General features: G+C 35.3%; 6 protein-coding genes and 1 pseudogene across 10 annotated transcripts; 3 read left to right on the top strand and 4 right to left on the bottom strand.

The window, feature by feature from the left end:
- Positions 1-742: 742 nt before the first annotated feature.
- Positions 743-2,353, top strand: LOC104727095 (U-box domain-containing protein 27 pseudogene; annotated as a pseudogene). The gene has a single exon (XR_015572363.1). The product of XR_015572363.1 is annotated as a U-box domain-containing protein 27 pseudogene (transcript).
- A 1,021-nt stretch (positions 2,354-3,374) lies between these two features.
- LOC104727094 (uncharacterized) lies at positions 3,375-5,144 on the top strand. The gene is made up of 6 exons (XM_010446102.3): positions 3,375-3,691; positions 3,808-3,862; positions 4,022-4,072; positions 4,286-4,377; positions 4,479-4,556; positions 4,776-5,144. Exons 1-6 carry the CDS (start codon positions 3,636-3,638, stop codon positions 4,924-4,926), a joined length of 483 nt encoding a protein of 160 aa, XP_010444404.1. The 5' UTR covers positions 3,375-3,635; the 3' UTR covers positions 4,927-5,144.
- Positions 5,145-5,299: 155 nt separating this feature from the next.
- Positions 5,300-8,081, bottom strand: LOC104727093 (putative pectinesterase/pectinesterase inhibitor 64). The gene is made up of 2 exons (XM_010446101.3): positions 6,536-8,081; positions 5,300-6,107 (listed from the first exon to the last, which is right to left on the bottom strand). Exons 1-2 carry the CDS (start codon positions 7,650-7,652, stop codon positions 5,422-5,424), a joined length of 1,803 nt encoding a protein of 600 aa, XP_010444403.1. The 5' UTR covers positions 7,653-8,081; the 3' UTR covers positions 5,300-5,421.
- A 342-nt stretch (positions 8,082-8,423) lies between these two features.
- LOC104727092 (chromatin assembly factor 1 subunit FAS2) lies at positions 8,424-11,701 on the bottom strand. 2 transcript variants are annotated; one of them, XM_087470962.1, is made up of 12 exons: positions 11,263-11,701; positions 10,975-11,086; positions 10,843-10,869; positions 10,649-10,721; positions 10,306-10,409; positions 10,002-10,216; positions 9,829-9,925; positions 9,635-9,707; positions 9,410-9,498; positions 9,145-9,286; positions 8,944-9,044; positions 8,424-8,866 (listed from the first exon to the last, which is right to left on the bottom strand). In XM_087470962.1, exons 1-12 carry the CDS (start codon positions 11,374-11,376, stop codon positions 8,553-8,555), a joined length of 1,461 nt encoding a protein of 486 aa, XP_087327088.1. In that variant the 5' UTR covers positions 11,377-11,701; the 3' UTR covers positions 8,424-8,552. The 2 variants fall into 2 exon arrangements, with proteins under 2 accessions (XP_087327088.1, XP_087327087.1); XM_087470961.1 differs by having other exon boundaries at positions 9,410-9,501; positions 11,263-11,503.
- A 547-nt stretch (positions 11,702-12,248) lies between these two features.
- LOC104727091 (cell wall / vacuolar inhibitor of fructosidase 2) lies at positions 12,249-13,068 on the bottom strand. Its single transcript, XM_010446097.3, has one exon. It carries the CDS (start codon positions 13,028-13,030, stop codon positions 12,338-12,340), a length of 693 nt encoding a protein of 230 aa, XP_010444399.2. The 5' UTR covers positions 13,031-13,068; the 3' UTR covers positions 12,249-12,337.
- A 756-nt stretch (positions 13,069-13,824) lies between these two features.
- LOC104743576 (histone acetyltransferase of the MYST family 1) lies at positions 13,825-16,285 on the top strand. Its single transcript, XM_010446096.3, has 9 exons — positions 13,825-14,294; positions 14,424-14,512; positions 14,600-14,659; positions 14,744-14,953; positions 15,059-15,127; positions 15,257-15,418; positions 15,510-15,603; positions 15,681-15,823; positions 15,915-16,285. The coding sequence occupies exons 1-9, from the start codon at positions 13,988-13,990 to the stop codon at positions 16,116-16,118; spliced, it is 1,338 nt and encodes a 445-aa protein (XP_010444398.1). The 5' UTR covers positions 13,825-13,987; the 3' UTR covers positions 16,119-16,285.
- A 4,777-nt stretch (positions 16,286-21,062) lies between these two features.
- Positions 21,063-24,183, bottom strand: LOC104727088 (O-fucosyltransferase 38). 3 transcript variants are annotated; one of them, XR_015572361.1, is made up of 11 exons: positions 23,850-24,160; positions 23,674-23,767; positions 23,480-23,547; positions 23,295-23,383; positions 23,017-23,194; positions 22,800-22,928; positions 22,277-22,559; positions 21,946-22,159; positions 21,671-21,855; positions 21,475-21,570; positions 21,063-21,399 (listed from the first exon to the last, which is right to left on the bottom strand). XR_015572361.1 is itself a non-coding variant. In XM_010446094.3 (11 exons), the coding sequence occupies exons 1-11, from the start codon at positions 24,066-24,068 to the stop codon at positions 21,264-21,266; spliced, it is 1,545 nt and encodes a 514-aa protein (XP_010444396.2). In that variant the 5' UTR covers positions 24,069-24,183; the 3' UTR covers positions 21,063-21,263. The 3 variants fall into 3 exon arrangements, 1 of the variants encoding a protein (XP_010444396.2); XR_015572362.1 differs by having other exon boundaries at positions 22,277-22,451; XM_010446094.3 differs by having other exon boundaries at positions 22,277-22,413; positions 23,850-24,183.
- Positions 24,184-27,314: the final 3,131 nt, after the last annotated feature.

Genomic DNA, 27,314 nt, shown 5'->3' with positions numbered 1-27,314 from the left:
ATTAGATAGAAGTCCGAATTCTTGCACGAATTGAACCAAAAAAAAATATATATATCGCAACCATTGAAATCATTGCTACAGTGAAAGGTGAGAGTGGACTATAATATCTCCACTCACATAAAAATATTGACATTGTAAAAAGTGTGATGATGATTCACCTAATTATAGAAAACAAAATATTTGGGTGAGAATAAATAATTTACAGAAATAATCGTTCCGATTAATTCAATTTGTATAATAACGCGTTCTTAAAGATTTTTACGAACCTCTCCAAATGTGAAAACGAGGACGAAAAACTGAGAAATAAGAAAAACGAGGAGATATATTAAAATAACTAAAATTTAAAGGGTCATAAAATAATAATAATAAAAAGTTGTGCATTTCCACAAATCTCAAACGTGCAACTGCACACCCGCCCCAAAAACTCGGTGCGTTCTTGAGACGTTAAAGTGGACTCAAATCAAATCCTTACCGTCCAATTCCCACATCTTAGATTTTTTAAATATTCAGATCAATGGCTGTGATTGAAAAATCAAAAAATAATCTCTAATAACTATTATAACGCGCCGAAAGACTTCTTTGACCAACGACCAAAAGTGAAACAGAAAATAAAATCCATTTTATTTTATTTTACGTTTTGGAGTGTGCTAAAATATTATTCTAATTTTGTAGTATAGTTATTTAATAATAGCATAAAGAGAGAAAAAATAAAAAGTTATATTCGATTTACGTTAAAAGAAAAAGTTTTTATTCGATTTACTCATTAAAATTAGTTTATACAAAAAAGATATTTGAAAAAATACTAAAACTCTCGTCAAAAAAGTGAAAAAATTTGACGTCACCAAAGTTTGACTCTCTTTTTCTCTCTCTCTCATCTTTTAAACCAAACCCCACGCACTAAAACCATAAACAATCTCTCTCTCTCTCTCTCTCTCTCTCTCTCTCTTTCTTTTGGAGCAAATCGGGAAAAAAAAGCAACGGCCAAAGCAATGAGGAAGGATGATCTCTGCATCACAGTACCTACGTTCTTCCGATGTCCTATATCACTCGACGTTATGAAATCTCCGGTGAGTCTTTGCACCGGTGTTACTTACGATCGAGCTAGTATCCAACGGTGGCTCGACGGCGGGAACAACACGTGTCCCGCGACGATGCAGATTCTTCAGAACAAGGATTTCATACCTAATCGGACTCTTCAGCGTCTGATAGAGATTTGGTCTGATTCCGTTCGTCGTCGAGGTTGTGTTGAATCCTCGGCGGAGTTAGCTGCTCCGACGAGAGACGAGATCTCCGATGCGATTGATAGAGTCAAGATCGAGAAAGAGGAGCGTGACGATCGCGAGGTTTTGTCTAAGATCGTTCGATTCGGGAGAGAATCTGATGATAACAGAGGCTTTCTCGCCGGAAAAGATGATTTCGTGAGGCTTCTCGTGGATCTGATTGACCAGGACGGTTTCGAAACCACCTCCGCCGCGAAATCGCTGGTTGTTCAAGAGGCGGTTAAGATTCTGAGTTTGGTTCGAACCAAAATCTCAGATCGGAGACGGTTTTCTAATCTTATTTTAACCAACGGTCGAGATCGGTTAACGGTTATCGTCTACTTGTTTCGAACCGGGAATGTCGAATTGAAGATTGATTGCGCCGGTTTACTCGAGTTCATCGCCGTCGACGCCGAATCAAAGCTTTTAATCGCTGATAGAGATGGATTAGTGACGGAGCTAATGAAATCGATTAGTAAAGACTCCGATTCGACCTTGATCGAATCGAGTTTATCGTGTTTGGTCGCGATTAGCTCACCGAAGCGCGTGAAACTAAACCTGATCCGAGAAAAACTCATCGGAGACGTGACTAAATTGTTATCAGATCCGACGGCGTCGAGCGTTTCAGTCACCGAGAAATGTCTGAAGCTTCTCGAGATTCTAGCATCCACCAAGGAAGGGAGATCGGAGATTTGCGGCGGAGACGGAGAGTGTTTGAAAACGGTGGTAAAAAAGCTGATGAAAGTGTCGACGGCGGCGACGGAGCACGCCGTGACGGTGCTGTGGAGTGTTTCTTATCTTTTTAAAGAGGATAAAGCTTTGGAAGCCGTTACGAGTGCTAACGGAGTTACGAAGATTCTGTTACTGTTACAGAGCAATTGCTCTCCCGCCGTTAGACGAATGTTAACGGATCTTCTAAAGGTGTTCAAGGTGAATTCAAGATCTTGCCTTTCGGCTTACGACACCAAAACGACACATATCATGCCGTTTTGATCAATTCTTTTTTTACTACTCACTTTAATTAGGGTTCGTTCTTTAAAATTTGTTCCTTGGGAAAAAAGTGAGAAATTGTAAACAAATTGAAATTTTGAATAGTGAATATAAACTCAAAAGCAAAAACAAAAAAGACGAAGATTCAATTCATTGTAGTCAAATTATTCTGTTATTACTGTAAAGTAAAATCAAAATAATGATGTTCTTGAATTTTCCAATCATATTGTTAATTCGTATCATTTGATATGGAATTGCCTTTTTCTTTTATATAAAATACGAATGTTGATGATTATTCTGTTGGTAATAATAGGTCCAAAATTGTCAAAAAGAGATGAATACGTCATATAGTTCCCATCGACCCACAATTTTGTAACGATGTAACATGTGATTTTCAATTCGTCTTTGGAAGATTCGAATGCATGATACACGACATAGACATAAGCCTGTATATATAAGTCATAATCATCTTTATCTTTTTCCTCATCTTGTGGTATTATTTTTTGCGTTAAAAAGTCCATTATAAATTTTCAAAAACCTATAGTCTCACTAACAAAATTTGAACCGATCAACTAACTGTCTTTTGTATAAAAAGAAGACATGGTTTTTATTTGTTCATGTAATGTTACCTTCGTTTTCTCAAGATCTTTTTTTTTTTTTTTTTTTCTTTTTCATTTACGAATATGTAAGTATTTTGACTAATACTCCTAGAAACTTAAAGTTTTAAATGGATATTGATGAGAAACCCATAAATGAGCTGGTATCGGACCACTTCTATTAAATACAGAAAAGAAATTAGTCTATAACCATTTAAATGTTATTTATTGCCTTTATAACATTATTGACTATATTCGTCAAACGACTTTTGGTGCATGTGTTTGGATTTTAAAGTCTTGCTATTATTCATATAATCATCGTTACAAGATACTTGTATAAATATTTAAAATATGTAGATTATCATAAACTAACAACGAGTCCAACTTTGAGACCTGGCCTTTTGACTCTCAATACGAATGAGAGAAGGGTCGACACACCGCCCACAAAATTTGAAAATTTGGATCTGTGTTTTTATTCTTTGGGACTGTTTTGTGTTTTATAACAATGGTCAGTGGACAAAAGTTAGGCATGTCAATTCAACGCTTAACTCTGATTAAACAATACATACAGTACGTGGAATTCGGTAAGATCAACAACGAGAGAAGCAAATAAAAATTTTATTATTCTATTGGGCTAAAAATCGAGAATGTCCGGCCCATTACAAAAGGTAAGGGTCCACTGACCCGAGCGATCCGCTGCTGGGTTTATTGTTCACCTTCGTCAGAGTTCTTTTTTCCTCTTCATCTTCCCAGTTTCGCCCATTCTCCGATCGCTTTCGCCGTCGCAGAAATGACTAAATTCAGGAAGCTCGGTCGCCCAGCTGGTCACCGTATGTCCATGCTCAGGTTCATTCTTCTTCTTATAAACTTTCTAATTGATCATTGAGATTCTTCTTCGCACATTGCTTAAGATTTCTCTTTTTTTTTTTTTTTTTTTTTTTTTCCAATCAAATTGTAATCAGGACTATGGTTTCTCAATTAGTGAAACACGAGCGAATTGAGACCACTGTCGCAAAGGTACTGATTCCTATTTCTTCATTTTCATTGATTTGAGGTTTAGCTAGGGTTTATAGTCAGCTAATGAGAGAATCTGTGATCCTTCTTACTGCTTTATAACTTGATGTGTCTTGTCCTAAATAATGTATTCTCATTACCACCATACATTTGATTTTGTAGGCTAAAGAGGTCCGTCGTCTTGCTGATAATATGGTTCAACTTGGCAAAGAGGTAATCAGTTCATAAATTAGCTACTCTCTCTACTCTTTTGTATAATCATCAGACACCATAGCTGTAACTGTAATTGTGTTCAAGTGTACTCTAATCTTGGTTTTATAAGCTCACGAATTGTTTTTGCTTCTCTGAGATAAGTAGTTTTTTTTGGTTTGAGATATATAGCAAAAAAATCACTGTCATATGGGTGATGAAATGATTTATTTACAGGGCTCACTCGCTGCAGCAAGGCGAGCTGGTGGTTTTGTTAGAGGAGATGATGTACTTCACAAGATTTTTACAGAATTGGCTTATCGATACAAGTGAATCCTCGAGCCTTGTTTTTCTTTTTTTTTTTAAATTTTGGATCTCTCCTTAGTACTCTCAACTCTGTTTCATGATAAGGATGTTATGTGTTTTACAGAGATAGAGCTGGTGGGTACACAAGAATGCTTCGCACTCGTATTCGTGTTGGTGATGCTGCACCAATGGCTTATATCGAGTAAACAATACTTCTTTTCTTTATTGTTCATTCTTCTCATAGAAGCACATTGAATTTTAAGTTTTCTTTAGCCGCAATGACAACAAAAATGGGACAATGATCATAAGTTCAAACATTATCTGTTGTATGTGTAACCCGAGATACCGGTACTGGATTCTCTAATTTAGGAAGTTTCCTTGGGGAGCTAACAACTGGTTATATATACTCTTCTTGGTGCAGGTTTATCGATAGAGAGAACGAACTAAGGCAATCAAAACCAGCAACACCTCAACCGCCACCTCGAGTGCCGCTGGACCCATGGGAAAGATCCCGTCTCACCAGGCAGTATGCACCACCAAAGGAGGAGAAGAGTTCTGATTCCGACCTATAAGTATAAGTATCTCTTTTGCTCTCTCTCACACCAAAAGAACATGTTTCTCCTTCGACCCCATAGCTTTTGTGTGTCACGCTATCATCACTGTCCTCATTTTGTGTTTCACATAAGGTAAAAATAACAAAGTAACTTTGTTTTTATCCTTTGAAACATTTTATATGTAGTTCCCTTGAACCATCAGACTTTTTTGGCTATCATATCGTTATTCTTGCCTCTCCGAAGTAAGTTTAAGAAGTTATGAGTCTTCAACCACTCACAAAGTATGATAAGATTTAAAGTATCGAACTTTCTGTTATGACATGATTTATGTGGTTTCTTCCATCACTCAAAAAATTATATCTTTTGATTGGTTGATGGCTATGAATCTCAATGAGCGATAAACGATAATACCACACTAATATAATATTTGACACTACAATAAAGTTACAATGACGACTTCCCATGACATTTTTTTTATAAAACCCTAAGAACCTCATTTTTCCTTTACAAAAATCAAGCAGTGGTCGAAGCCCACTCATCAGCCTGAATAAAATTGGCGACAGAGTAAACATCAACATGCTTCTCTGGTATCTCACTACTCCATGGAACCCTACTCGATCTAACCGATCCCGGACCTGTATTGTTATACTCACCGTAATACAAAGTCTTCAACCCGAAATCCCCGTTCCAAGGCATCCATCCGCCAGGACTAATCAAAGACTCAAGATTACAGTTTACAAAAACCGTCCTCGAAAATTCCTTCCATGGCCTTCCCAAGAAGTTCTTATGCCCTTTAGGGTTAGCTTGATACTCCTTCATGTATTCCTCTGTTCCTTTAATCGAACAGTTCCAAAACACAAATCCCGTGGACTGAGCCGCGTCGATCCTCCCATGTGCTGTGATCGCATTGTTTGCGCCTTGCTCGACTTTGGAATGTTTTGAAGCAATAAGGATATCACAGTCTTGGAATACAGCAGCTGAGTTACCGAATATGAAGTCTACATTGCCCTCGATTCGACATTGTTTGTAAAGCTGACGGAGAGAATGAGCGTAAACAGTGTCTTGGTTTCCAAGAAACTCGCAGTTTTCGAGTACAGAGAAATCGCTGTCTGATCTAAACGCAACCGCTTGGTGCGCGTCTGCTCCTGCCGTGTTCTCTATTGTTAAATCACGAGCCATAAATCCATCGCCGAGAACTCCTACCAAAACCGAAAAACATATTATAACAACAAACATTTTTAAGATTAAGACAAAAAAGAAAAAATCTTGGAACTTTGTCCAAATCTTGGACTAAATTAATAATTTAATATAGACTACTATTATTAGAACTTTGTCTGAATGTCACATGGGTTCTGTCTCTATTGAAACCAGGAACACTCCCATTCGACATAACTTAAATCTTGAAATTAAAATATCAAAAACTAAATAATATTCTTTTTACGTGGCAGAGCAAATCTAAAAACAGTACTATAAAGACATATATCAATATCACCACAAGAGTAAAAGAAAAAAACAAATTTATGTTTTGACTTTAATGTTTCTAAATTAAATGAAATAAATTGACGAAAATATAAAAAAAGTTAAATTAATAAATTCTTAAAAATAGGGTTTAACGGAAAAAACTCACCGACAGTTGCAGACTCGAACGTTGTCATCCCCGGTTGTCCGACATTCAACGATCCTGTAATTACCGTTTTGCCCATCCCGTCACCGATAAAGACGACGTTCTTTTTCTCAAACGGAACCCTAACGGTTTCCTCATACACGCCTTCTCTAATCCGTATCACAAACTTAACGGTTCCGTTAGTATCCGGCGCTGCGTTGACGGCTTCCTGCACCGTTTTGTGAGTACACCCTGTCCCACACACCGTCACGTCTTCCGTTAAACCAGACGGAACCCCCAAATTAGCCTTTGTTGTGCCCGTAGTACCCGAGCCCAAACTCGGCCCAGCTTTCTCCCAAAACCCATCTCGTTCGGTAGCAGGACGGATCCACGAAACGACGTCGTCTCCGAAACTGTCGAACGATAGCATCATGCTCAACGCGTTACCGGTGAGGTTCACGAGACCTTCGAAGAACGTGACCGTCTCGACGACTTGCTTCGTGTCGTTGACGGTTTTGAGACCTGACCAGCAATCGAACTGGTAAGCTAGAGCTGCGCTCATCCACGCACGAGCGTCTTTGATTTGGCCGCTCGTCACGGCGACGTCCGTCGATTCGGTACGGTGCTGAGCGTAGGAGAGGATCTCGAGGCAAATTTTGGCGATGTTCGTGCGGTTTTTGTTATCTGCGGATGAGTCTAGGATAGACTTGATTTTCGATTGGCCGGTTTTGAGATTCTCGTACGAGACTGAAATCGCGGAGTGGATGATTTGAACCGGTTTAGGATCCGGAGGGACTTGACCCGGTTTAGAGAGGGAGGCGACGCAGTGGTCTGGGAAACGAGTCGCGTTGCAGGCGAGACGGATCTGAGCGATCGGAGGAGGAGGGAGAGGAGTCTCCGGCGGAGGATTATCTTTGGAGGTTGGGGATTGGGGTGTTGAGTTGCGGTGGTTGTGGGAGGATTTGGAGACGGTGGCGTAGATGAGGAGAGTTAAGAGGAGGAGGAGAATAGAGGATATGGCGATGATGATGAGGATGCAGTTACGGGAAAGGACCTTTTTCCGGTGAGGTTTTACGGCGGAGGAAGCAAATGGGGTGGAGGAAGAGGCGGAGAGAGAGTACGGGAGTTTCGGAGAATCCATTGGAGCCGAGAGAGAAGATATTTGTATATATTTGTGTATTGGTGTTAATAGTGTTTATACAAAAAAAAAAAAATTGGAAGTGGGAAAAGAAAGAAAAAAAGAAACTGAAAATTGAAGAATAATTGAGAAATCTCTCTGACTGAGAGAAAGAGACAGAGGATGAGATTCAGAGATTGAGAGCGATAGCCATTGGAGACGAGACGAGAGAGAGAGAGAGAGAGAGAGAGAGAGAGAGTTGATTTTTCTGGGTTTTTGTTTTTTTAACCTTTTTTACGGCTATTGGGACAAAAAAAGAAAGGTTTTGGAAACTAAAAATTAGGGTAAAATTATCCGCTATTTTTTTTACCGGTCAATTATTGTGCGTGATTCACACATTCACATTGGTTGAAACGGGCCAAAAAAGCTCAACACAACATCCCTTTCGCGTCACGGATTGTTGCATTTAGCTATATGAATTTTTGGGCCTTTGATGCCCAGCTAACTTAACTCATGTATTTACTAAATGATGCACAATAAACTTTAACCATCCATCTCATTCTCATGTGTCATACACATACATGTGAGTTTATGTACATTGCTTTTAAGACGACACATAGCCACATAGGATGAGGACTAAAGAAACTTATCCACTTCCAACATGGCCTCTTGACAAAAATATCCATCGGAGCAATTCATATATTTGATGTCTAGCCTATGAGAAAGATAATTGTAGCAGAGTAAAAAATAAAACAGATGGAACAAAATGTATATATCAGTAGTGGTTAGTTTCTCTTTTTTTTTTGAATAAAATGTAAAATTTATTCGAAAAAAACGTTTTTACATCGTAGTGCTACAGATGATTAGAGATTTTGATAGTGTAAACAGAGTAACAATCTAAGAAGAGAAGTGGTTAGTTTATCATTAGGGATCAATAGCCATCGACGTGATGCGCTTCCTCGCTGGTTTGTTTGAGACAGGTGTGTTAACTTTGCCCTGCATTGGCTGTTTCTCTTCCTCTTGTCTTGTTTCCGTCATCACTTCATCGGTTTTCTGCATAACATGCTCTTTCTCCTCGCCATCTGTTGTAATTTTGCTCGGCAATGGCTGTTTATTCTCTTCGTTTTGTTCTGATTCAGCCTGTTTCTTGCTCTCACCTGGTCTTGCTTCGGTCATCAGCTCATCAGTTTTCCCTATATCATGCTCTTTCCCCTCACTGTCCACAGGTTTCTTTCCAACTGCAATTGAATTAATGGGTCAAATATCGGATTCTGGAAGGTTGAGAGTGAAAATACTAAGAGTCTTAAGAGTAAACCTGATATGGGGATGGATTCTCCTAGTTCGTTATCTTCGAATTCAACTAGTGTGCAGTAACCATCTTGTGATGAGAGTGCTAGATACGAGGCATTAGGTGACCTATTGAACAAATGATTATTGATGAGACAATTCGAAACCTTGAATAATTATTGGGCTATAATTAGTTAGAGCTGAAGTAAATGTGTAATATTCTTTTTACCATGTTATATCAGTTATTGCAGCGTAGTGGAGACCTGCTAAGACTGCAACTGGAATGACACACTCTGTGTCATATATGTACACCGAATTTAAAGTTGCAATGGCAAAGACAAGACGGTAAGGAAGCTTGAAAAAACCCTCTTCTGCATGATACAAAATACCATTTAAGATCACCAAAATCAGCAGATTTAAGAAAATATGTACGTCAATGACGGCCTTGCTTTACTGTCGTAAACAAAAAACTTTTAAAATGACATAATATGTACCAGAATTTGAACCACGGAGTTTGAATGCAACAGGGCAAAAACGAACCACTACAACCGGTTTGCTGGCACCTGGAAGCTGCAGTGCAGGTCTGCTTGTGTAAAAAGGAAATGAGATGGTTTGAGACCTTGTCTTGTTTTATAAAAATCTCATTCATAAGCTCAAGCAGTTGACGTCACTTGGCTACGACTTCCAAACAAGAGATGGTGGTTTGATAATAAACTTACCTTGAAAGGTCCTTCCTAGAAAAGACATAGGTAGCATTCACTGCTTCTGATGTGGGTGAAACCTTGAAAGAACCTGGAAATGCAACACAGTGATGACAGGGACTGTTAGAGACATAAATAATACCCGAGTAATAAACAATGTGATGATCTAGCCCAACTTTCTGAGAAACAAGACTGGTTTTAAGGTATAATACCTGCTGGAATGAGTAAAAAAGACCCATCAGGTGACCATGATAATCTTCGAAAGAAAGAAGGCAATGTCTCATCATGAAAGAGATGGGTTTTTATTGTCTGCATAAATATCATTTCCAAATCAGGAATACTGTGTCTTTGTGATGAATTATGAAGAAGTTTCTCTCTCTCTGACCTTAGTTTCATCACCCCGTTGCTGATCTGCTTTGGTGATAACATGCTGGCAAACATAGTTCATTTTTTCAACACCTTTACTCTTTGTTTGAGGCTTATTTACATATATACGGCATGTTCTGTCTGAACTAAGAGAGGCTACATACTTTGCTAAGGGATCCCAGGCAACACCTTGAACATAATGACAGTGGGCATCCAGTATCTGATGTACAGAACCTTGTAGCAGATACGGAATTCTGAGAATCAGAAAATCTGGAGCCAACATTAAAAAACAACGATTTATATACTCTTTTAACTTTGCTCACCTTTATTAACGTCCCATATAATGCAAGAGTTGTCCACTGAGCCAGAAATCAGATAAGCATCATCAGGAGACCACTGAAGATCCAGGACATCCTTTCGATGAAATCTAGCAGGGCAAACAAAATAATTATCTTAGCCTACATTACTGCTCCAAAGATAATGGATGACTTTAGTGCCGCATGCTTCCCACCATGGCCTACTACTACATGTGATTGAGTCCATATTCTTACAACAATGTTACCAACCTACAGAATCATTCTCCCCTAATGATAGAACAACAGTATTCAATTTAAAGATTACAAAAAGCATGGCAGTGTAGCTAATAATTGAGATGAAAGGACTCACGATAATGACTTGTGAACTTTCCAGGACTGATTAGTTTCACTAGGATGCAACTTCCATATGATTAGCTCGCCTCCTGCATCATAACAAAAAAAAAAAAAAAACAGAACTGCGCAATTAGTTTTCTTGACGCATTCCAAAATATTCAAAATCACACTTGTATCATAGTAACCAGATATGTTCGTTCTCAGTCATACCGTCTGCTCCTGAGGCAAGTAGTTCCCCTGCACATTATCACAGAACACCCATCATGTCACCACTAGATTGAACATAAATTAACATGATTACAACTCAGATATAACAAAGAAAAGAAGCTGATGCTCCCTTACCAGATGGAGAAAAACGAATGGTATTAACAGCACATCCATGGTAAGTAAGGCTACTCTGGTAAGACACACTAGGAACCTTCTTCTCCGCTTGACCAGAATTTATCAACCATAGCTGAAATTAATGTCTCAATTTATTAGTCTACAGTGAATGCATATTCAACAATCATAATTCCTAAAAAAAAAAAAAAAACCCAGATTTCAACAATTGGGGTTTGAATCAATAAAATTCCAAAATTAACCTCTAATTGATCAAAATAAATCGAAGATTTGAGCTAGGAATTGCATAACCTTGATGTCGTAATCGGCTCCGGCGGTGGCGAGTAAACCGGAAATCGGGTGAAAATCGAGGGTTAAAACCGGCTTCCCATCGTGCCAACTAATCTGAATCGTACCTCCCTTCATTTTTTTCTATTAGTTAAATCCTGCACAATGCCCCCAGAATCGTGGCGAATTTTCTCGAGAAAATTTAGGGGAAAATTATTTTCTAGGGTTTATTAGTATCAGTGGGTAGAAGAAGAAGAAACTGTCTCTCGCAGTGGCGCGTCTTTTGGGCGCGAAAAAAAATAGTCTACGTGTCGAAATGACGATTCTATCACCGACTATCCCGGTTTAATCTATAACCGGTCTGGTTAGTGTTTTGTCACTAAACTCCATTTTGACATTTTTTTTAATTAAACCGTCAGATTGCCGTGTTCTATTATTAGCGAGAAACTGTAGTCACTGACCTACGAACATACACTACTCTCAATAATTTTATATAAATGTTTTCCACCTAAAATTCAATTTACTTTTGTTTATAAAGTCACACATCTTTTGCTTTTGAAATTTTTGATTCGTATATCAGTCGACGTCGTCCTAAAAGCAGTACTAGTAGTAGTAGTAGTTATGTGGTCGATGACTATTCCACCTTTAAAAATATGTATACGACGTTACCTTTCTCTTTATAAGATGACACTTTGAAGACCACTTTTAAAGACCCTTATCGCAATTTTTTTAAAGTATAAAACATCTCCGGAGCGATGGTAACACGTATAATGCATATAGATAAAGCAAAAGTTACCTAGAGATTAGATATATTCAATCAAACAATTATAAAAAATATCTCTACTTCCCAACTCCTCTTAATTAAGAGACTTTTTCCCCAAATCTTTGGCACTAAGCACGACTTATGATTTTCGTTTGATTAGTAAATTGAGAGTTAAATATTGTAGTCAAATATTTTTGGCAATTTGAAAGTAGTAGCGAAGGAGAAGAGTAATATATAAGAGTAACGGTAGTAAAAAGTTGCAAATTCCATATTAAAATACATTTAACACGATAACTTAAACAGAGATTTTACCAAAGTTAAAATGCAAAATGTAAATTATTCAACAAGGCGATCAAGAATCCCGGAGACAACACCACAGATACGTCTCAGACTCTGTTCACGCCGACGAATCTCCACCGGATAAGACAGCCCCTTAGCTCGGCGGAAAATATTGCGGCAAACATTAGGATAATCCTCCGCCGCCAGCACATGCATGGAAGCATAGTCATAAGCTTCACTATCAAGATCTTGAATTGTTTGGCGGAGAGAATCAACGGCGAGAGCATACTTCTCGGAGCAATCTTGTAACACCTTTTTAAGGACGACGTCGTTCGCGGCGGATGTTAGGTTCCCGGCGATGTAAGTTGCAGTGGAGGTGGCGTTTGTCATACCAACGCCAATCATAATGGCTGCGAGACCTTTTGTGTCGGCTGTGGGACTTCTTGGGTCGGATTTGAGAGCCGAGACACAGAATTTGTAGTTGTTCGTGGTTTTGCAAGTTGATTCGATTATTGTCGCGTTGGATTTGGCTGAGATTAGGGTTGGTGATGAAAAGGATAGGGTAAAGATGAGGAAGAGGAGGAAGATAAGAGAAGAAGCCATTTCAAGAAGAGGGGTTTGAGCAAACTGTCTTGCGGAGAGAGATAGAGATGGAAGAAAGAGGATTCTTGTCTTATATTTTGAGCAGTTTCTTGATATTACGTATTTTAAAAATATATAAAAAAAACAAATACTATTTTTGTTTATCATTTGTAGTTGCAAAATAAGGAATGATTTTAGTACCTTTTATTAATTTTTACGTGGTATGACAATTAATTGCAATAGCACATTAACTACGTTAACCATGACATTTAGTCCAATAGATTATGCTAATATTATGGCTGTTACAATTGGGATTCAAATTTACAGGATACATATTGTTGCTATATATATAATAGCCCTATATGAAAACAAAAGAATGCTAAATGTGAATTAGGTGATATTTCTTTTTGTCAAGATGCCATATAACGTGTTTACATGTGAACAACTGAAATAAGAATCAATTTGTATTCTTTCTTCATTCGAAAGTAAGTCATACATACACATTAGTTCATTACCCGAAAATAAAAAATAAAATGATATGTAAATTCTCACTTACAAGATACAATAAAGTGACCATGTGAATCTCTTTTTTTTTTTTTTGTTCTTTAAAATCATTTTGGTTAATTTAGAGGGACATGGTGTGCGAATCTATGACCATAACTTCAAGGACATGATGATGAGTTGTGTTTGGTGTTTGCTTCTTGGAACTTTGTGAGTTTTTTGATCTGTGAATCTTGTGATTAGTACGAATCATAAAGCCTTGTTTGGCTGTTTCCCATTCACGACAAAAACAACTGACTCTGTCACTCGTTTTCTTCTTATTTTAGAAATTATTTTATCTCATAGTACTCGTTTTTTATAAAACTCTTAATTCTCCAACTAATCATTATCGTTAAAAAAACTTTTTAACCTTAACCCTTGGCGATTATAAAAATTAAACCTTAAACTCAACAGTTATAAACGTGTATTAACGGTAATAGATATACTCTAGGCCCATTAAAAGAGATAGACCCAAATTAGCTTTAAAGCAATTAATGGGCTACAATAGTTTACAAATTGTGTTCTTAACCCGTATGAGTTAAAATCATCAACCCGGAAAAAAAATCTCCGACCCGATTGAAGAAAATGGGATCGTCTGCGAATACAGAGACGGCGATGGTCATCGCATCACCGGCTTCGAACCACAATAATCCGGTAACCAACGGCGGAGGTGCGATTACGAATCATACTCCTGGTCCGATACCCGATCTCGTGATCTCAGAATCGGATTCGTCGAAGAAGAGAAGAACAGGGGTGCTTCCGCTCGAGGTTGGTACTCGCGTGATGTGTCAATGGAGAGACGGGAAGTACCATCCGGTGAAGGTTATCGAGCGCCGGAAGAATTATGGTGGTGGCAACAATGATTACGAGTATTACGTTCACTACACTGAGTGTATGTTTTTGTTGTTTCCTTTCTCTTACCTAATTTTGTGAAATCTAGGGTTTAGGGATTGGAGATGAAATTTTGGAAATTGAGATTCAAGTTGTTTGATTTATCATGACACTCTTGTGAATATTGCAGTTAATAGAAGATTGGATGAATGGATTAAGCTGGAACAGCTAGACCTTGATTCAGTAGAGTGTGCTTTAGATGAAAAAGTTGAAGACAAGGTAGCCATTTTTTTTTTTTTTTCAAATTCTTGAGCTTTCTTCTCTGTGATTTGCACTGAAACAGAGAAAGCGTGTTTGTGGTAATAGGTGACTAGCTTGAAGATGACACGGCACCAGAAACGGAAGATTGATGAGACACATGTAGAGGTAAGTGATTGTCTTGTCTATCTTTAGTTTGATGAACTGTGTGTCAAGTTATATTCTGATGTTTTTTTTTCAATATTTGTAAAGGGTCATGAAGAGCTGGATGCTGCGAGTTTGCGTGAACACGAGGAGTTCACAAAAGTGAAGAACATAGCAACGATTGAGCTTGGGAAATATGAAATTGAGACATGGTACTTCTCTCCTTTTCCGCCAGAATACAATGACTGTGTGAAGCTCTTTTTCTGTGAGTTTTGCCTCAGTTTTATGAAGCGCAAAGAGCAGCTTCAAAGACATATGGTGAGTACTTTATTGTTTTTTCCATACATACCCTTTATGGTTCATTCAAGTTGTATTCATTACTTTTTACTTGACTTTTTCGTCAATTTTCCTTTTTTAATGCAGAGAAAATGTGACCTGAAGCACCCCCCTGGGGATGAAATCTATCGAAGTTCTACTTTGTCAATGTTTGAGGTAATATCCTGAGGTTTTTATTTTATATCGTATGTTTTCTAGCTTTCTTATACATGCAAGGGATATTCATATCTTCAGCATTGTCACATACGTTTCCTAACCCTGGGAGTTTTTTGTAATATCGTACAGGTGGATGGCAAGAAGAACAAGGTCTACGCACAGAATCTCTGTTATCTGGCGAAGCTATTTCTTGACCACAAAACTCTTTACTATGACGTTGATTTGTTCCTGTTCTATATTCTCTGTGAATGTGATGATCGTGGATGTCACATGGTTGGATACTTTTCAAAGGTTTAGCACTCTTTGGCTCTTGGGTCTGTTATATACATATTCGGTTTCTGTTTGATAGTGTGATGAAAACTTGCAAGTTCTGTTGTTACAGGAGAAACACTCGGAAGAAGCTTACAACTTGGCTTGCATCCTCACCCTTCCTCCTTATCAAAGGAAAGGCTACGGAAAATTCTTAATAGCCTTCTGTGAGTTTTTTTTTGTTCTCTTGTTATTTTATCTCACATCTCTCTATGAAGCTTACACATTATGCCGCGTTATACAGCCTATGAACTCTCAAAGAAAGAGGGAAAAGTCGGGACACCAGAGCGACCCCTCTCTGATCTAGGCTTAGTGAGTTACAGAGGTTACTGGACTCGGATTTTATTAGACATCTTGAAAAAGCACAAGGGTAACATATCTATCAAGGTACTGTATACATAGGCATCTTTTATTATGCTTTTAAGCCTATCCAACAACAGGTTATTTCTTAATGTCTCTACCATTGGACCAAATGTAGGAGCTGAGTGACATGACCGCAATTAAAGCAGAAGATATATTGAGCACCCTTCAGAGCTTGGAACTGATACAGTACAGGAAAGGACAACATGTGATCTGTGCGGATCCTAAGGTACTGGATCGACACTTGAAAGCGGCAGGCCGTGGTGGCCTTGATGTAGATGTTAGCAAAATGATCTGGACTCCTTACAAAGAGCAGAGCTAAGAGCCATTACACTTCAAAATGGTCATGGTGTTCTTTTCGTTTGCTTAATCCTTAAGATAACTTCTGTCTGTAAAAAATTAACACGCTCTTCGTTCACTAGATCTTGTAACCGTAGAAATATTTTGTCTGGATCAGTAGTAAACTATGATATTTCGTTCTTGTTTCCATTATAGCTGACAATAGTCTGGAAGAAAATTTTGAATCTTTGAATGGCCATTGTAATTGTAAAAATACATGATCTCGTACATGTCCCAGGATTAATCTGAGAAATATGTGGTAACTATAACTACGATGACTATGCCCATCTAATGATACGGAATAAAATTTGAATGTTTTGAAGAAACCAAAAAAAAGTTGGAAATATATTAGTTAGGGTTATCTGTGGCTCTGTGCTGCTTTGAACTGCAAATACACTCTGGGTATGGATTCTCATAAAACGCTTCTTCAGTTCTGAACCGGGCACGTCCTTTGATCCCCTGTGTTGGTCCTTTCCTTCTTCTCGGTGCACCTTGCCTGCAAAACCGATGAGAAGAATGTGTTTCCACATCAAAGATGATGATTTAAAAAAAAGGTTTATTGTAATTCTGACTTGTATAAAGCAAACATATGATTATTTTGTTACATTTGCTTCACAAGATTGGACAACTTGCAGTTTGTGAAGCAGTTTAGTTGCAGTTCAATTTCAATTCCTTCTTTAAGGGCATCTCCAACAAGCCCTTAAAACCTCAAATTTTGAGGTTTTTGACAATCCAACAAGTCTTCAAATCTTCAAATCAAAACTACTTTTTATTTTCAGTTTAGTCCTTAGATTTATGTCTTTCATAATTAATTGTATAAAATTTAATTAAGAAAACTTAAGCACACTAAAATAAATTTAATAAACAAAAAATAATTTGTAATATTAAAAACAAAGTTTACAAAATAAAATATAATATTAAAACAAAGTTACAAAAAAGATACATTAAACAAGATTCTCACAAAATAAAAATACATTAAACAAACTTAACACAAATTAAAGCAAAGTACACATAAATTACTTGAACACACATATATTACATATATTACAAGTTGACCAAAATACTAGTAATTAGGTAAATCGGATCCTGAACCTCCCAAATCACAAAAATATTGTCCATAAATATTTTGAGCAGATGAAGGTTGTTGTTGATGCTCTTGAGTTCTTTTTTGTATGATTCTTGCTTTCTCAGATTGCATAAACTCACTGTGTATTGTCATCAAGAGAGTCTAAATTTGTTTGTAATATCCTATCATCTCGTTCTAAATTTGTTAGTAATATCCTATCATCCTGTTCACGTGTATTGATCACATCTGGGAGCATTACGGAAATAATGCTTGATTAATTTGCTATTTCATATGTAACTTTGTAAAATTTATGTTTATGTGTGTTTTATCATTAATAAATGTACGTATTCAGGCAGTTTTTTCAGAGCGGATAGAAAGCATGCGCGAGGAGGCATTTTCTTCGTCACACTTAAAAACAGACATATATTACCTTAGTAATATAAAAGTAAAAATGTGTGTTTAATGTCTCACATCGGCTTAAATATTTAAATATTGATTCAGATTCATATTATATATAAGATCAAAATGAATCTAAACCCGAATGAGCATGAAGCTTCACTTAATAATCTAAATTTAAAATTTTTATATGATTAGTTTGGTTTTCAAAAGTTGATTTTTTAATTTTATCCTTTATAATAAGAAGTTTAAAATATTATAATTGATATATCTAAACTTAATAAAATGTCTAAAGTTATGAATATTGAAACATATTAAAAGTTAAAAATAACACAAACGAGTTATATTACATGACGGATTACAAACGAGTTTGAATCGATATTATTAAAAATTAGCGTATCATTAATATGATACTTAAACACGGGTTAAATCTTTATTCTACTATTTTTTAAACAATATTAGTATAAAATAAGTCGGATAAACTGATTTAATTAAGATTAGTATATGCACTCACAAAAATATATTAAATAAACTCCAATAAAATCTGTAAATTCTAAAAATAATTCTAAATTTAAAAATTAAATAAATAAAAGTTTAAAATCTAGTTTATGAATATCTTTCTCACATTTTCATATTTCTAAACGTTCAATTGAAACTCAATAAATCTGAGTCAACAAAAAATACAAGGAGGGGGGGGGGGGAAGAGAGAAGTTCTTGTAGGGGTCATAGAAACAATTTTACTAAGTTATGGTCGCGAAACAAAAATAGTGAAAAATAGCAGGGTACAATGAGAAAATTCGCAGAAAAATTAAAAGAGGGGTTAGGGCTTAATTTATGTTGTGATGTAGGGGCGTCACATTTTTTTCTCCTTGATTTCTTTTAGGGTTCATCCTTCTTGCGGATTTCAATATCTCATTTTCTCATGGAACCCGTGGAAGTTGCTGTATTTTTGGACGGGAACACACTCAAACCGGCAGATTTTCGATTTCAACAACCCTCTTACTTACCTGGTGTCATGCGTGGCTTTGAACCCATAACGAGAGATTTGAAATTGATCTGCACTATAAGTACATTTTTGTGGATCAATGCAAGGATTTCATTACTGAGGAGCAGTTATATTACTATGAGTTTAACAATTACTCTGTGGATTGGACCCATGTCAGACGGTATCTCTGCAAAGAATGTAAAGAACAAACAAAAATGAGGACCACTAGAACACATAATGCATTATTATTGGTTGTTAAAAAAAATTTTACTTTTAATTTCATCCTAACTATTTAACATCATTTATTTTATAGTAATCAAATTTTTTATTTTATTTTGCTTTACATCAAAATTTATCATTTTTCATAATCTATAAACAGAGACTTGTTTTATTTTATTTGAATATATAAAAATAAAATAATAAAATAAATAAATTGAAGTGTTAAACTTTATTAAACAAAACTATTGTAGATGATAAAAATTGAATGGATGTTGAATCATTAGGTGGAGAAAGGAGATGATGATACTGAGTGTTAAAAAGTAAAAAGTAAGGTGTTAGAAAAAAAAACCAATGTATATAGTCTTAGTTAATATTGGGTTTTAATTACATACATCATTAAAATAACGTCTGTGTGGTTTATGCTCTGTCAATTGTGAATACAGTGGGATCAACAAGATACACTTTATGAAATAAACAACTGATAATGTCTTTTGGGGCCGTATAAAACCAGACATAGGCCAAAGAACACAACTTTCGTAACTTATTAATAATCTCTTTTGGACCGTATTAAATCAGATATATATATATATATATATATTTTATTATATAAACCTTAGTTTTCATAGTTAGTAATTCATATAATTGCAATATGTGTCAAGTATATCGATAATATTTTGACATGTGTGAAAGGAAAATTTATTTAATAATTATAAGAAAATTAAGAAATCCTAAAAATAAAAAGACTACAATTAATATTTTTGAAAGTATATAAAACCAAAGTTAATATATTATATTACTAATTCTAATAGGAAAGTTAATATTAAATTACTAATTTCAATAGGAAAATATGTGCAATTAGTAAGGAAAATATTTGCAATTTAATTGTAATTATTATTTATTATAATCATATAGTAAAAAGAATTTTATACAGAAAAGTGATGAAAGTATGAAAATATTTAATGTGTGAAATTAGTGATTAACATAATGTAAGAAAAATAAGATAATCAAAATAAAAAATTAATGTAATTTTCTTAAGTTTTTCAATTGGTGAATGATTTGATAGTGTATTCAACATTATGTTGTTATATAAACCTTGTCATGTGTGAAGTGACCTTAGTGCAGTGGCAGGAGGTAAGTCCATTTGTAGAAGGCACCATCACACCCGGGATCGAGTCCATATAAGAAATTAAAAATTAAAACAATTTAATGAATATAAAAAGATAGTTCATATAAAAAATAAAACTTATTCTAATTTTAAATTACTAATTCTATAAAAGAAAATTAAGAAAATTATACAATTAATTACTATAATACTATAATTAAATAAAATGTACTGTTAATTATTAATCCTAAAAGAAAAAAGATTGTAGATATTCACCTTTACATAAACAAATAATTTTCTCATAATAACGTCTTTGAATTTTTGGTTAATTTATGATAATGTTGGACAAGTAGTAAACCTATTACTTATGAGATTACAAAATACGAAACAAATATATTTAAGATATTGTTACTTTTTCAAATATGAAATAAAATTAATTTTCAGTTTTTTTTTTGAGAATGATGTTTTATTAATTTTTAGTTTTTATAAAATAGTAAGTAAGATATAAATTTGATACAATGCACTTTTTTTATATATGAAAATTATAAATGTTACTCATTGGGATTAATTGAGTGCATAGAATTAAAATCTAATTATATTATCATGTAATAATATACAAAAAATTGTATTGAAAGATGGAGTATATAAATTCTAAATCCAGTTTAAAAAAAATCAAATGAAATAAACTAATATTTTGAACACAACTTAAAATTTCACATATTTTTCTTATATCCACGCAATATATATTACTTTCCCCAAGATGAATATATATCAAGCTCTTTGCTTGCCAATTATGACCCCGCAAGATCTTCAAATTGCGTGCAAGCTGCAACGATATAAAAAGGACAACTACAGCGATCTAAAATAAAGCTAAGAAGAATGTCTCCCATCATTCACATATATTAATGCACCCATAGATGAATTATGTATTCAAAAGCAGACACACTTGAAATGAAAAGAAAAAACACACATACACCAAATCCACATAAACACAGACTTGGATCAGTACTAAACTATGATGTTTAGTAGATCTTCTAAGTTCTAACCAAATTTAACACGCTCTTCGTTTAGTAGATCTTGTAACACTAGAAATAGTTTGTCTGGATCAGTACTAAACTATGATGTTTTGTTCTTGTTTCCATTATAGCTTACAATAGTCTGGAAGAAATTTTGAATCTTTGTATGCCAAAGAAAATTCCATGGCTATTGTAATTGTAAAAATACATGATCTCGTACATGTCCCAGGATTAATCTGAGAAATATGTGGTAACTATAACTACGATGGCTATGCCCATCTAATGAAACAGAACAAAAATTGAATGTTTTGAAGAAACCAAAAAAAAAGTTGGAAATATATTAGTTAGGGTTCTCTGTGCTGCTTTGAACTGCAAATACACTCTGGGTATGGATTCTCATAAAAGGCTTCTTCGTTTCTAAACCGCGCACGTCCTTTGATCCCCTGTGTTGGTCCTTTCCTTCTTCTCGGTGCACCTTGCCTGCAAAACCGATCAAAAGAATGTGTTTATTGTAATTCTGACTTGTATAAAGCAAACATATGATTATTTTGTTACCTGTCTTGATGCATTTGCTTCACAAGATTGGACAACTTAGGTCCCTCTCTTAACTGTCCTCTCTCCATCTTACTGAAGAGTTTCACTAATCCTTTCCTGCATACAAGACGGAACTTGTCATGGACTGTAACAAGATGAGTAAAAAAAGATGAAAACATTTTGAAGTTAGAAGACAACAAAAGGAAGAAGATGGAACCTGTCTGGAGTGATAGTCCTGCGATGACCTAGAAATCTGCGGTGACCTTCAACGGCTCTTGCCATGTTTCCAGAATGTGAAGGAACAAACACATCACTCTCAACTGAAATTAAATAATCAAGAGCAGCCGTTTTAGTCGCATGGCCTGTGAAACCTTTCAACTCGCCTTTCACAGCTAGTGTTTCCTACAAAGTCCGGAACATGAAACAAAACATTATATCATCTTTAGATCGCCCGCCAGTAACATGGAAAAATAAAGAGGTGGTTGAACAGACCTTAAAAACTAGATTTGGGAAGCGCGACTTAAGCTCAGAGAGTCTATCATCACCCCCATAGATATCCCCTGCTGCAATATAAATGACTGTTGACTGAGGATATCCCAGACCTTTCAGAAATATTCCCACTTCTTTTGGAGTCAACGGACAAAGGCCTTCCTCTCTCTGCTCTGTTGAGTTTATACTTTTGATCTTCCAATGGCTTGTACTTTCCCTATGATCAACCAGTAATATAAAGCTTAAAAATCGTAACTTTAAGATTAGATGAGTTTATGCTCTTATCCTTTCATGTTTACTTTGTTAAGATTAGATGCACAGAGTAATTTATTACCGCATCACTCTTAGTTCTTCGGATTCAGCATCAGTGAGACCATAGGTACAACCAGTGAAAGCCAACATGTCCTTCTCATATCTCAGGTGCAATGCAATATATCTCCCAGCACGTGTCTTGAGTCTCTCAACCAGCTTCTGTGGTGTCACCGTCATGATTGCTCAGAACCCAAAGTCTACAGGAAGCCCCATAGGACACCTCTTAAATGCATAAACTACTGAGACTGATGTATGATAGAAAAATCTGTGTTCATTCTTCTATCAAGCTTCTCTGAATAAGGCCTCTATAACACATCATACCAGTTTTTGATATTTCAATCATTGGATGATGAAAACTCATTGACCCATACGATGGAGTACAGAACTTCTATATAGTACCCAAAGAGAAGATAAACTTGATATTTTTTTTCTATGTATGCAAAGGAATAAGATTTTACTACGGCCTTTCTATGTTGTGTTGTGTGTGGGTGGGTGATTACCAAACAAACAAGAGCAGTAAGAATTGGCAGTAAAAGGGTCCAAACCTGTCCAAGGCTTTCAATGGGAGGAGAGAAGCGGAGACCACGATACAGTACACGGCATCTCAATCTCTGAATGTCAATAGGCAGGTCATTATTTGCAAGACGAGAATCTGATTTAGCGACATGTATGACCTGCATTTTTGGTTATTCTGTCAGTTATTTAAAGAAGAGAAGATGAGTGAAACAGTATGAGGCAAATATACAAGTTGATTAAGAAGACCTTGTAGTCCTTCCACAAGTGTGTCATCTCTTCATAATATCCAACACTAGACCAAGAAGTGAAATGCTTCCTTGCTCTAGGAAGAGATTCCACTTCCTTTGGAAGCTTCTTAATAACCTTCACATCTCTCTTCAGGGATTTGATGAAATGTTCCTCGTCAAAAATATCTGAAAAGACACTGAGGAATAGTGAAGTGTAAGTTAGCAATTTCATAACTACTAAGTACTAACTAAGAGCCCAAAAACCCAAACACTAAGGCATAATGAAGTTACAAATACCTTGAATCTTGCCAAAACGAACGCTTATCCAGCTCAGGAATGACTAAAGTTGCATTCATTATGTGGGCAACAGCCACTATATCTGCTATCTGTACAATATAATATAGTATGCTTATCGAATCAGTTGAGATTTGGCACAATCATTCATTTCTACTAACACAAGTAACATGAAAACATCAGCTTACACCAGTGCGCATTTGATTTAGTCCACCATTACTTCTCACTGTAATATAATGATCTGATTCTGAAAGTTCTGCAAAAGATAACAAAACAATCGTGTGGGATTTAAGATCAAACAACACAAAGAAAGGAATCTGAAATCAATCAATTCGAACAACAAATCCCAATTCATGTACAAGATCCATCAGAATATAGATACCTTTGAATTTAGGAGTAGGCTTGACACATGGATGCAAACCAAATCTGAAAGGAGGATCCCAAAGTTGAGTATTTTCATTCGATTTCTGCAAATTCTGAAGCTCAAAAAACACAAATCAAGACTCTTCATTTCTTCATTCAAATCCAAAACCCACGAAGAAACACTAATAAATTTACCTTCCTAGGAGGCAAATACGGTGGCGGAAATGATTCTGAATCGATTAGATCCCGATGTTGGTCATCGTCGGTTTGTAAGTTTCTGGAGCTGAAGACAAGAACCCATATGGTAAAAGCAAAGATGAAGATCAAGTAGAGCGAAATAGCTTTTATAGAGAAGAGTCTTGCTGAAGAAAAAGATGAGACTATCGAACGAGATGAACTTCTGTGTTTCACCATCTCCCCCCGATGAACAAACAAGACAGAGATCTACATTCTACAACGTCTCTTTCCTCCTCCGGTCCGGACATCATGCTGTTTTTTTTTTTGCTCGTTCAAATCCGGTTTGGTTTCAAAATTGCTGTTTTACCTACCGGAAATTCGAATTTGACAGTGTCCGGTTCTTGCATCTACTCTAAACGGTGCCGTGCAATGCAATAACTGTAAAACCCACCCCCGTTTCGAGATTACGTGGGTATTAAATATTAATTGAGTGTTTGCCCAAATGTTTTTTTTTTTTTTTTTACAAATTGGAACATGGCAAAATTATGAATCTACATTACTTCCATTGCCATTAAATTATTATTGCTTTTACAAATTCGAACATGCCAAAATTATAAGATTGTTTGCCAATTTTTTTTTTGTTATATAAATATCTTTGTAATTCTAAATAAATATAAAAATATAAAATAATCTTAGAATAAAAAGGAAAAAATATTAATGGGAGTTAATGAGATGTCTATTATTATATTATAATCTTAAAATCTTAATTTATTATTTTTCCTAATATGTAAAAGAAAAATATTAATCAATTAATGAGAATCAATAACAATTAGAGTACTAGAAAGATTTTCTCATATCTCAATCAATAAAATTACCTAAAAAATAGAGAAATCTATAAATCATCTAACACTTTTGACATGAATGTCTCCAATTTAAAGACCCTCCTCACATGTACAATAGAGGTGCCTTAAGATGCAATGGACATTGTGGTTGTCTCCTCCAACGACATCACACTAAAATGAGTGTCGTATTCACATAGAAGAAAACACTTGTTTGCGATCTTTGTAACAAACAGTTTCTTGAAGGACCAAATGCTGACTTCTTTGGAAGGAAAACAGATTTAGCTGATTCCCTCTTGATTGAAGAGATGCTGGGTCGAGCCATTGACGGAGGTCTTCCTCCCACCATTATGTTAATCACTTCCGACTCGGATTTTGATATTTCGATGAGGTATCTATGTGAGGTCTCATCTTTAAAATTAAAACACACTTTTTCAATTCACCGGTTCGGTATCTTCATAATTAGTATTTGATAGTGAACCGGTGATGTTCGGTTGCAACAGAACCGGTAATGCGTTTTAGAAAGAGAAAATGTCTAAAACGCAACGTTTTATTTATTTATTCGTACATGCATGTGTTTTGCGTTTGCCCAATTATTTAACGTCTTTGTCCTTTTGTTGCCTTATAACATTACAAAGCTTTTAAAAGCAATTTTTTTTTTGTTTGAATTCGTTATGCATGTGTTTTGTAATTGCTAGTGTGACATATAGAGCAAATATGATTTGATTTTCCTTAATAGGTGAAGGAAACAGAACAAAATAATAAAATGTGTCGCTCGTTCGTTGTAAACTTGTAAATTGTAATCACTAATCGCCGAAACCAACAGTTACAAAAACTTAATTCGGTCTAAAGTAACAGAAGAGCTCTCGTCGTAGTTGTTTAGATCAATATCAATCATCACATAACACACAACTTCACCGGTCTCGACACTCTCTAAATATAATGCATGCATGATTTCTAGAAATAACTAAGCTCGAATCGTAGTTATGACAAACCTAACTTTAAGATTTAAAAATCCGTTAGACCAAAGGAAGGCAAGTGTAAATAAATAGTACATTATAAGATACTACTGTATTATTATTCATTGAAACTCTCTTTGTAGGTACATCCGTACATACTATATTTCATTTTCCAACAATCAATGATTGCGATCAATAGTTTTTCTCAAAGGTTGCTTTCATTTGTTACAATTCTATTTGAAAATGCATCAAAAGTATTTCATAGTTACAAACTTATAATTGCTTAAAATTTTAAAATCTATTAAACTGTGGCAAAATCCAAATTAAATATATTCATTTACGCCAATAAGTTGTTTATAAAAAAAATTGTATAACTCTTACGGCCATACATCTTAATACCGTTTAAATAGATCCGAAAAAAAAAACAAATGGACAGTACTGACCAAACCGTTTTCGTTGTGTCCAATCGAAGAAATATAAAAGAAGAAAAAGTCGTAAGAGTTGATGACATAATTAAACCCTTTAATGTTTGGACGAGTTTCATAGAACATGGTGGACAAAAATTATAGTACTACACTGTTTAGTATTTTTTCCCTTTTTCTAAAAAAGCAAGCCACGTAAATAAAAGTGTATCAGTAGTTCACAGCTAATATATACTGTATATTAATTTGTTTAATTTACAAAGATGCGAAGGAAGTGGTGGTTAAGGGCATGCCAAATACGGAAAAGCTAAGCAAAGAAGAATCGGGTAGTCTTCATAATTTCATACTTTTCACTTAATAGTAATCTTTCCTTTTTATCATCCCTTTTTCTTAAATTTCCTCACCTATTTCTCTTTGTTCAAATTACACTATTTTTGGAAATGGGCACTGCACCTTCGTGTGAGGTGTAGTAGACTAGTAGGTTCATTGCGCCTTATCGTCTGAAAATGTTAAACCGGACCGTCTTGAGTCTTGACATATCAAAACATTCAGTGACCCCATTTTGTTCTTTTTCAGATATATATTTTGTTTCCTTTCTCTTCTTATTGATTTCTTTTACCATTTTACTATAACAAGAATGATACAAATTAGGAATAGGCAAGTAACAGCATATGGTTCTTTTTTTAAGTGGGATCCTAGAGTAGGGGCACTTTGAAGTCACTAATGCATTGAATATGGGATTAATTGCTAATACCTTCTCTCCTTTTCTAATTATCCTTTTAATCATTTTAAATAGAGTAAAAGGGCCATAGACGATGTAATGTGTAAACGATTAAGGCCCACACTTTTGTTTACATTTGTTTAAACAGATCCGAAAAAAAAAAATGGAATAAGAATTTGAATAAAAATGAGTATTTCTCCACACTACAACAAATATGTACATTGTTAGTACGAGAGAAACGCTATAATATGTAATTCATAGCTCTTTTACAAACGCTATGTTAGGCCACTGTTATTGTAGGTACCTCACATATGATACCACATAATTCGTATGCTATGGTATAGTATTATACCATAGCAGTTTAGAAATGTTATGTTATCCCGTTTTTTAAATTTTTAAAGATAATGTTATAAGTCATTTTACACGCTATGTTAGGAGTTTTTACTGTAATTATATCATAGCACTAATCGAATGCTATAATATATTTTATTGGATCACAAAATTCATGCTGTTTTATTTATTATTAGAATTTTTTTTTCAAA

This window comes from Camelina sativa, chromosome 11 (assembly GCF_030686135.1).
Source record: "Camelina sativa cultivar CO46 ecotype springtype chromosome 11, ASM3068613v1".
Classification (NCBI taxonomy): Eukaryota; Viridiplantae; Streptophyta; class Magnoliopsida; order Brassicales; family Brassicaceae; genus Camelina; species Camelina sativa.
The sequence above is the reverse complement of the archived record's forward strand: the minus strand, read 5'-3'. Positions and strand labels throughout refer to the sequence as shown.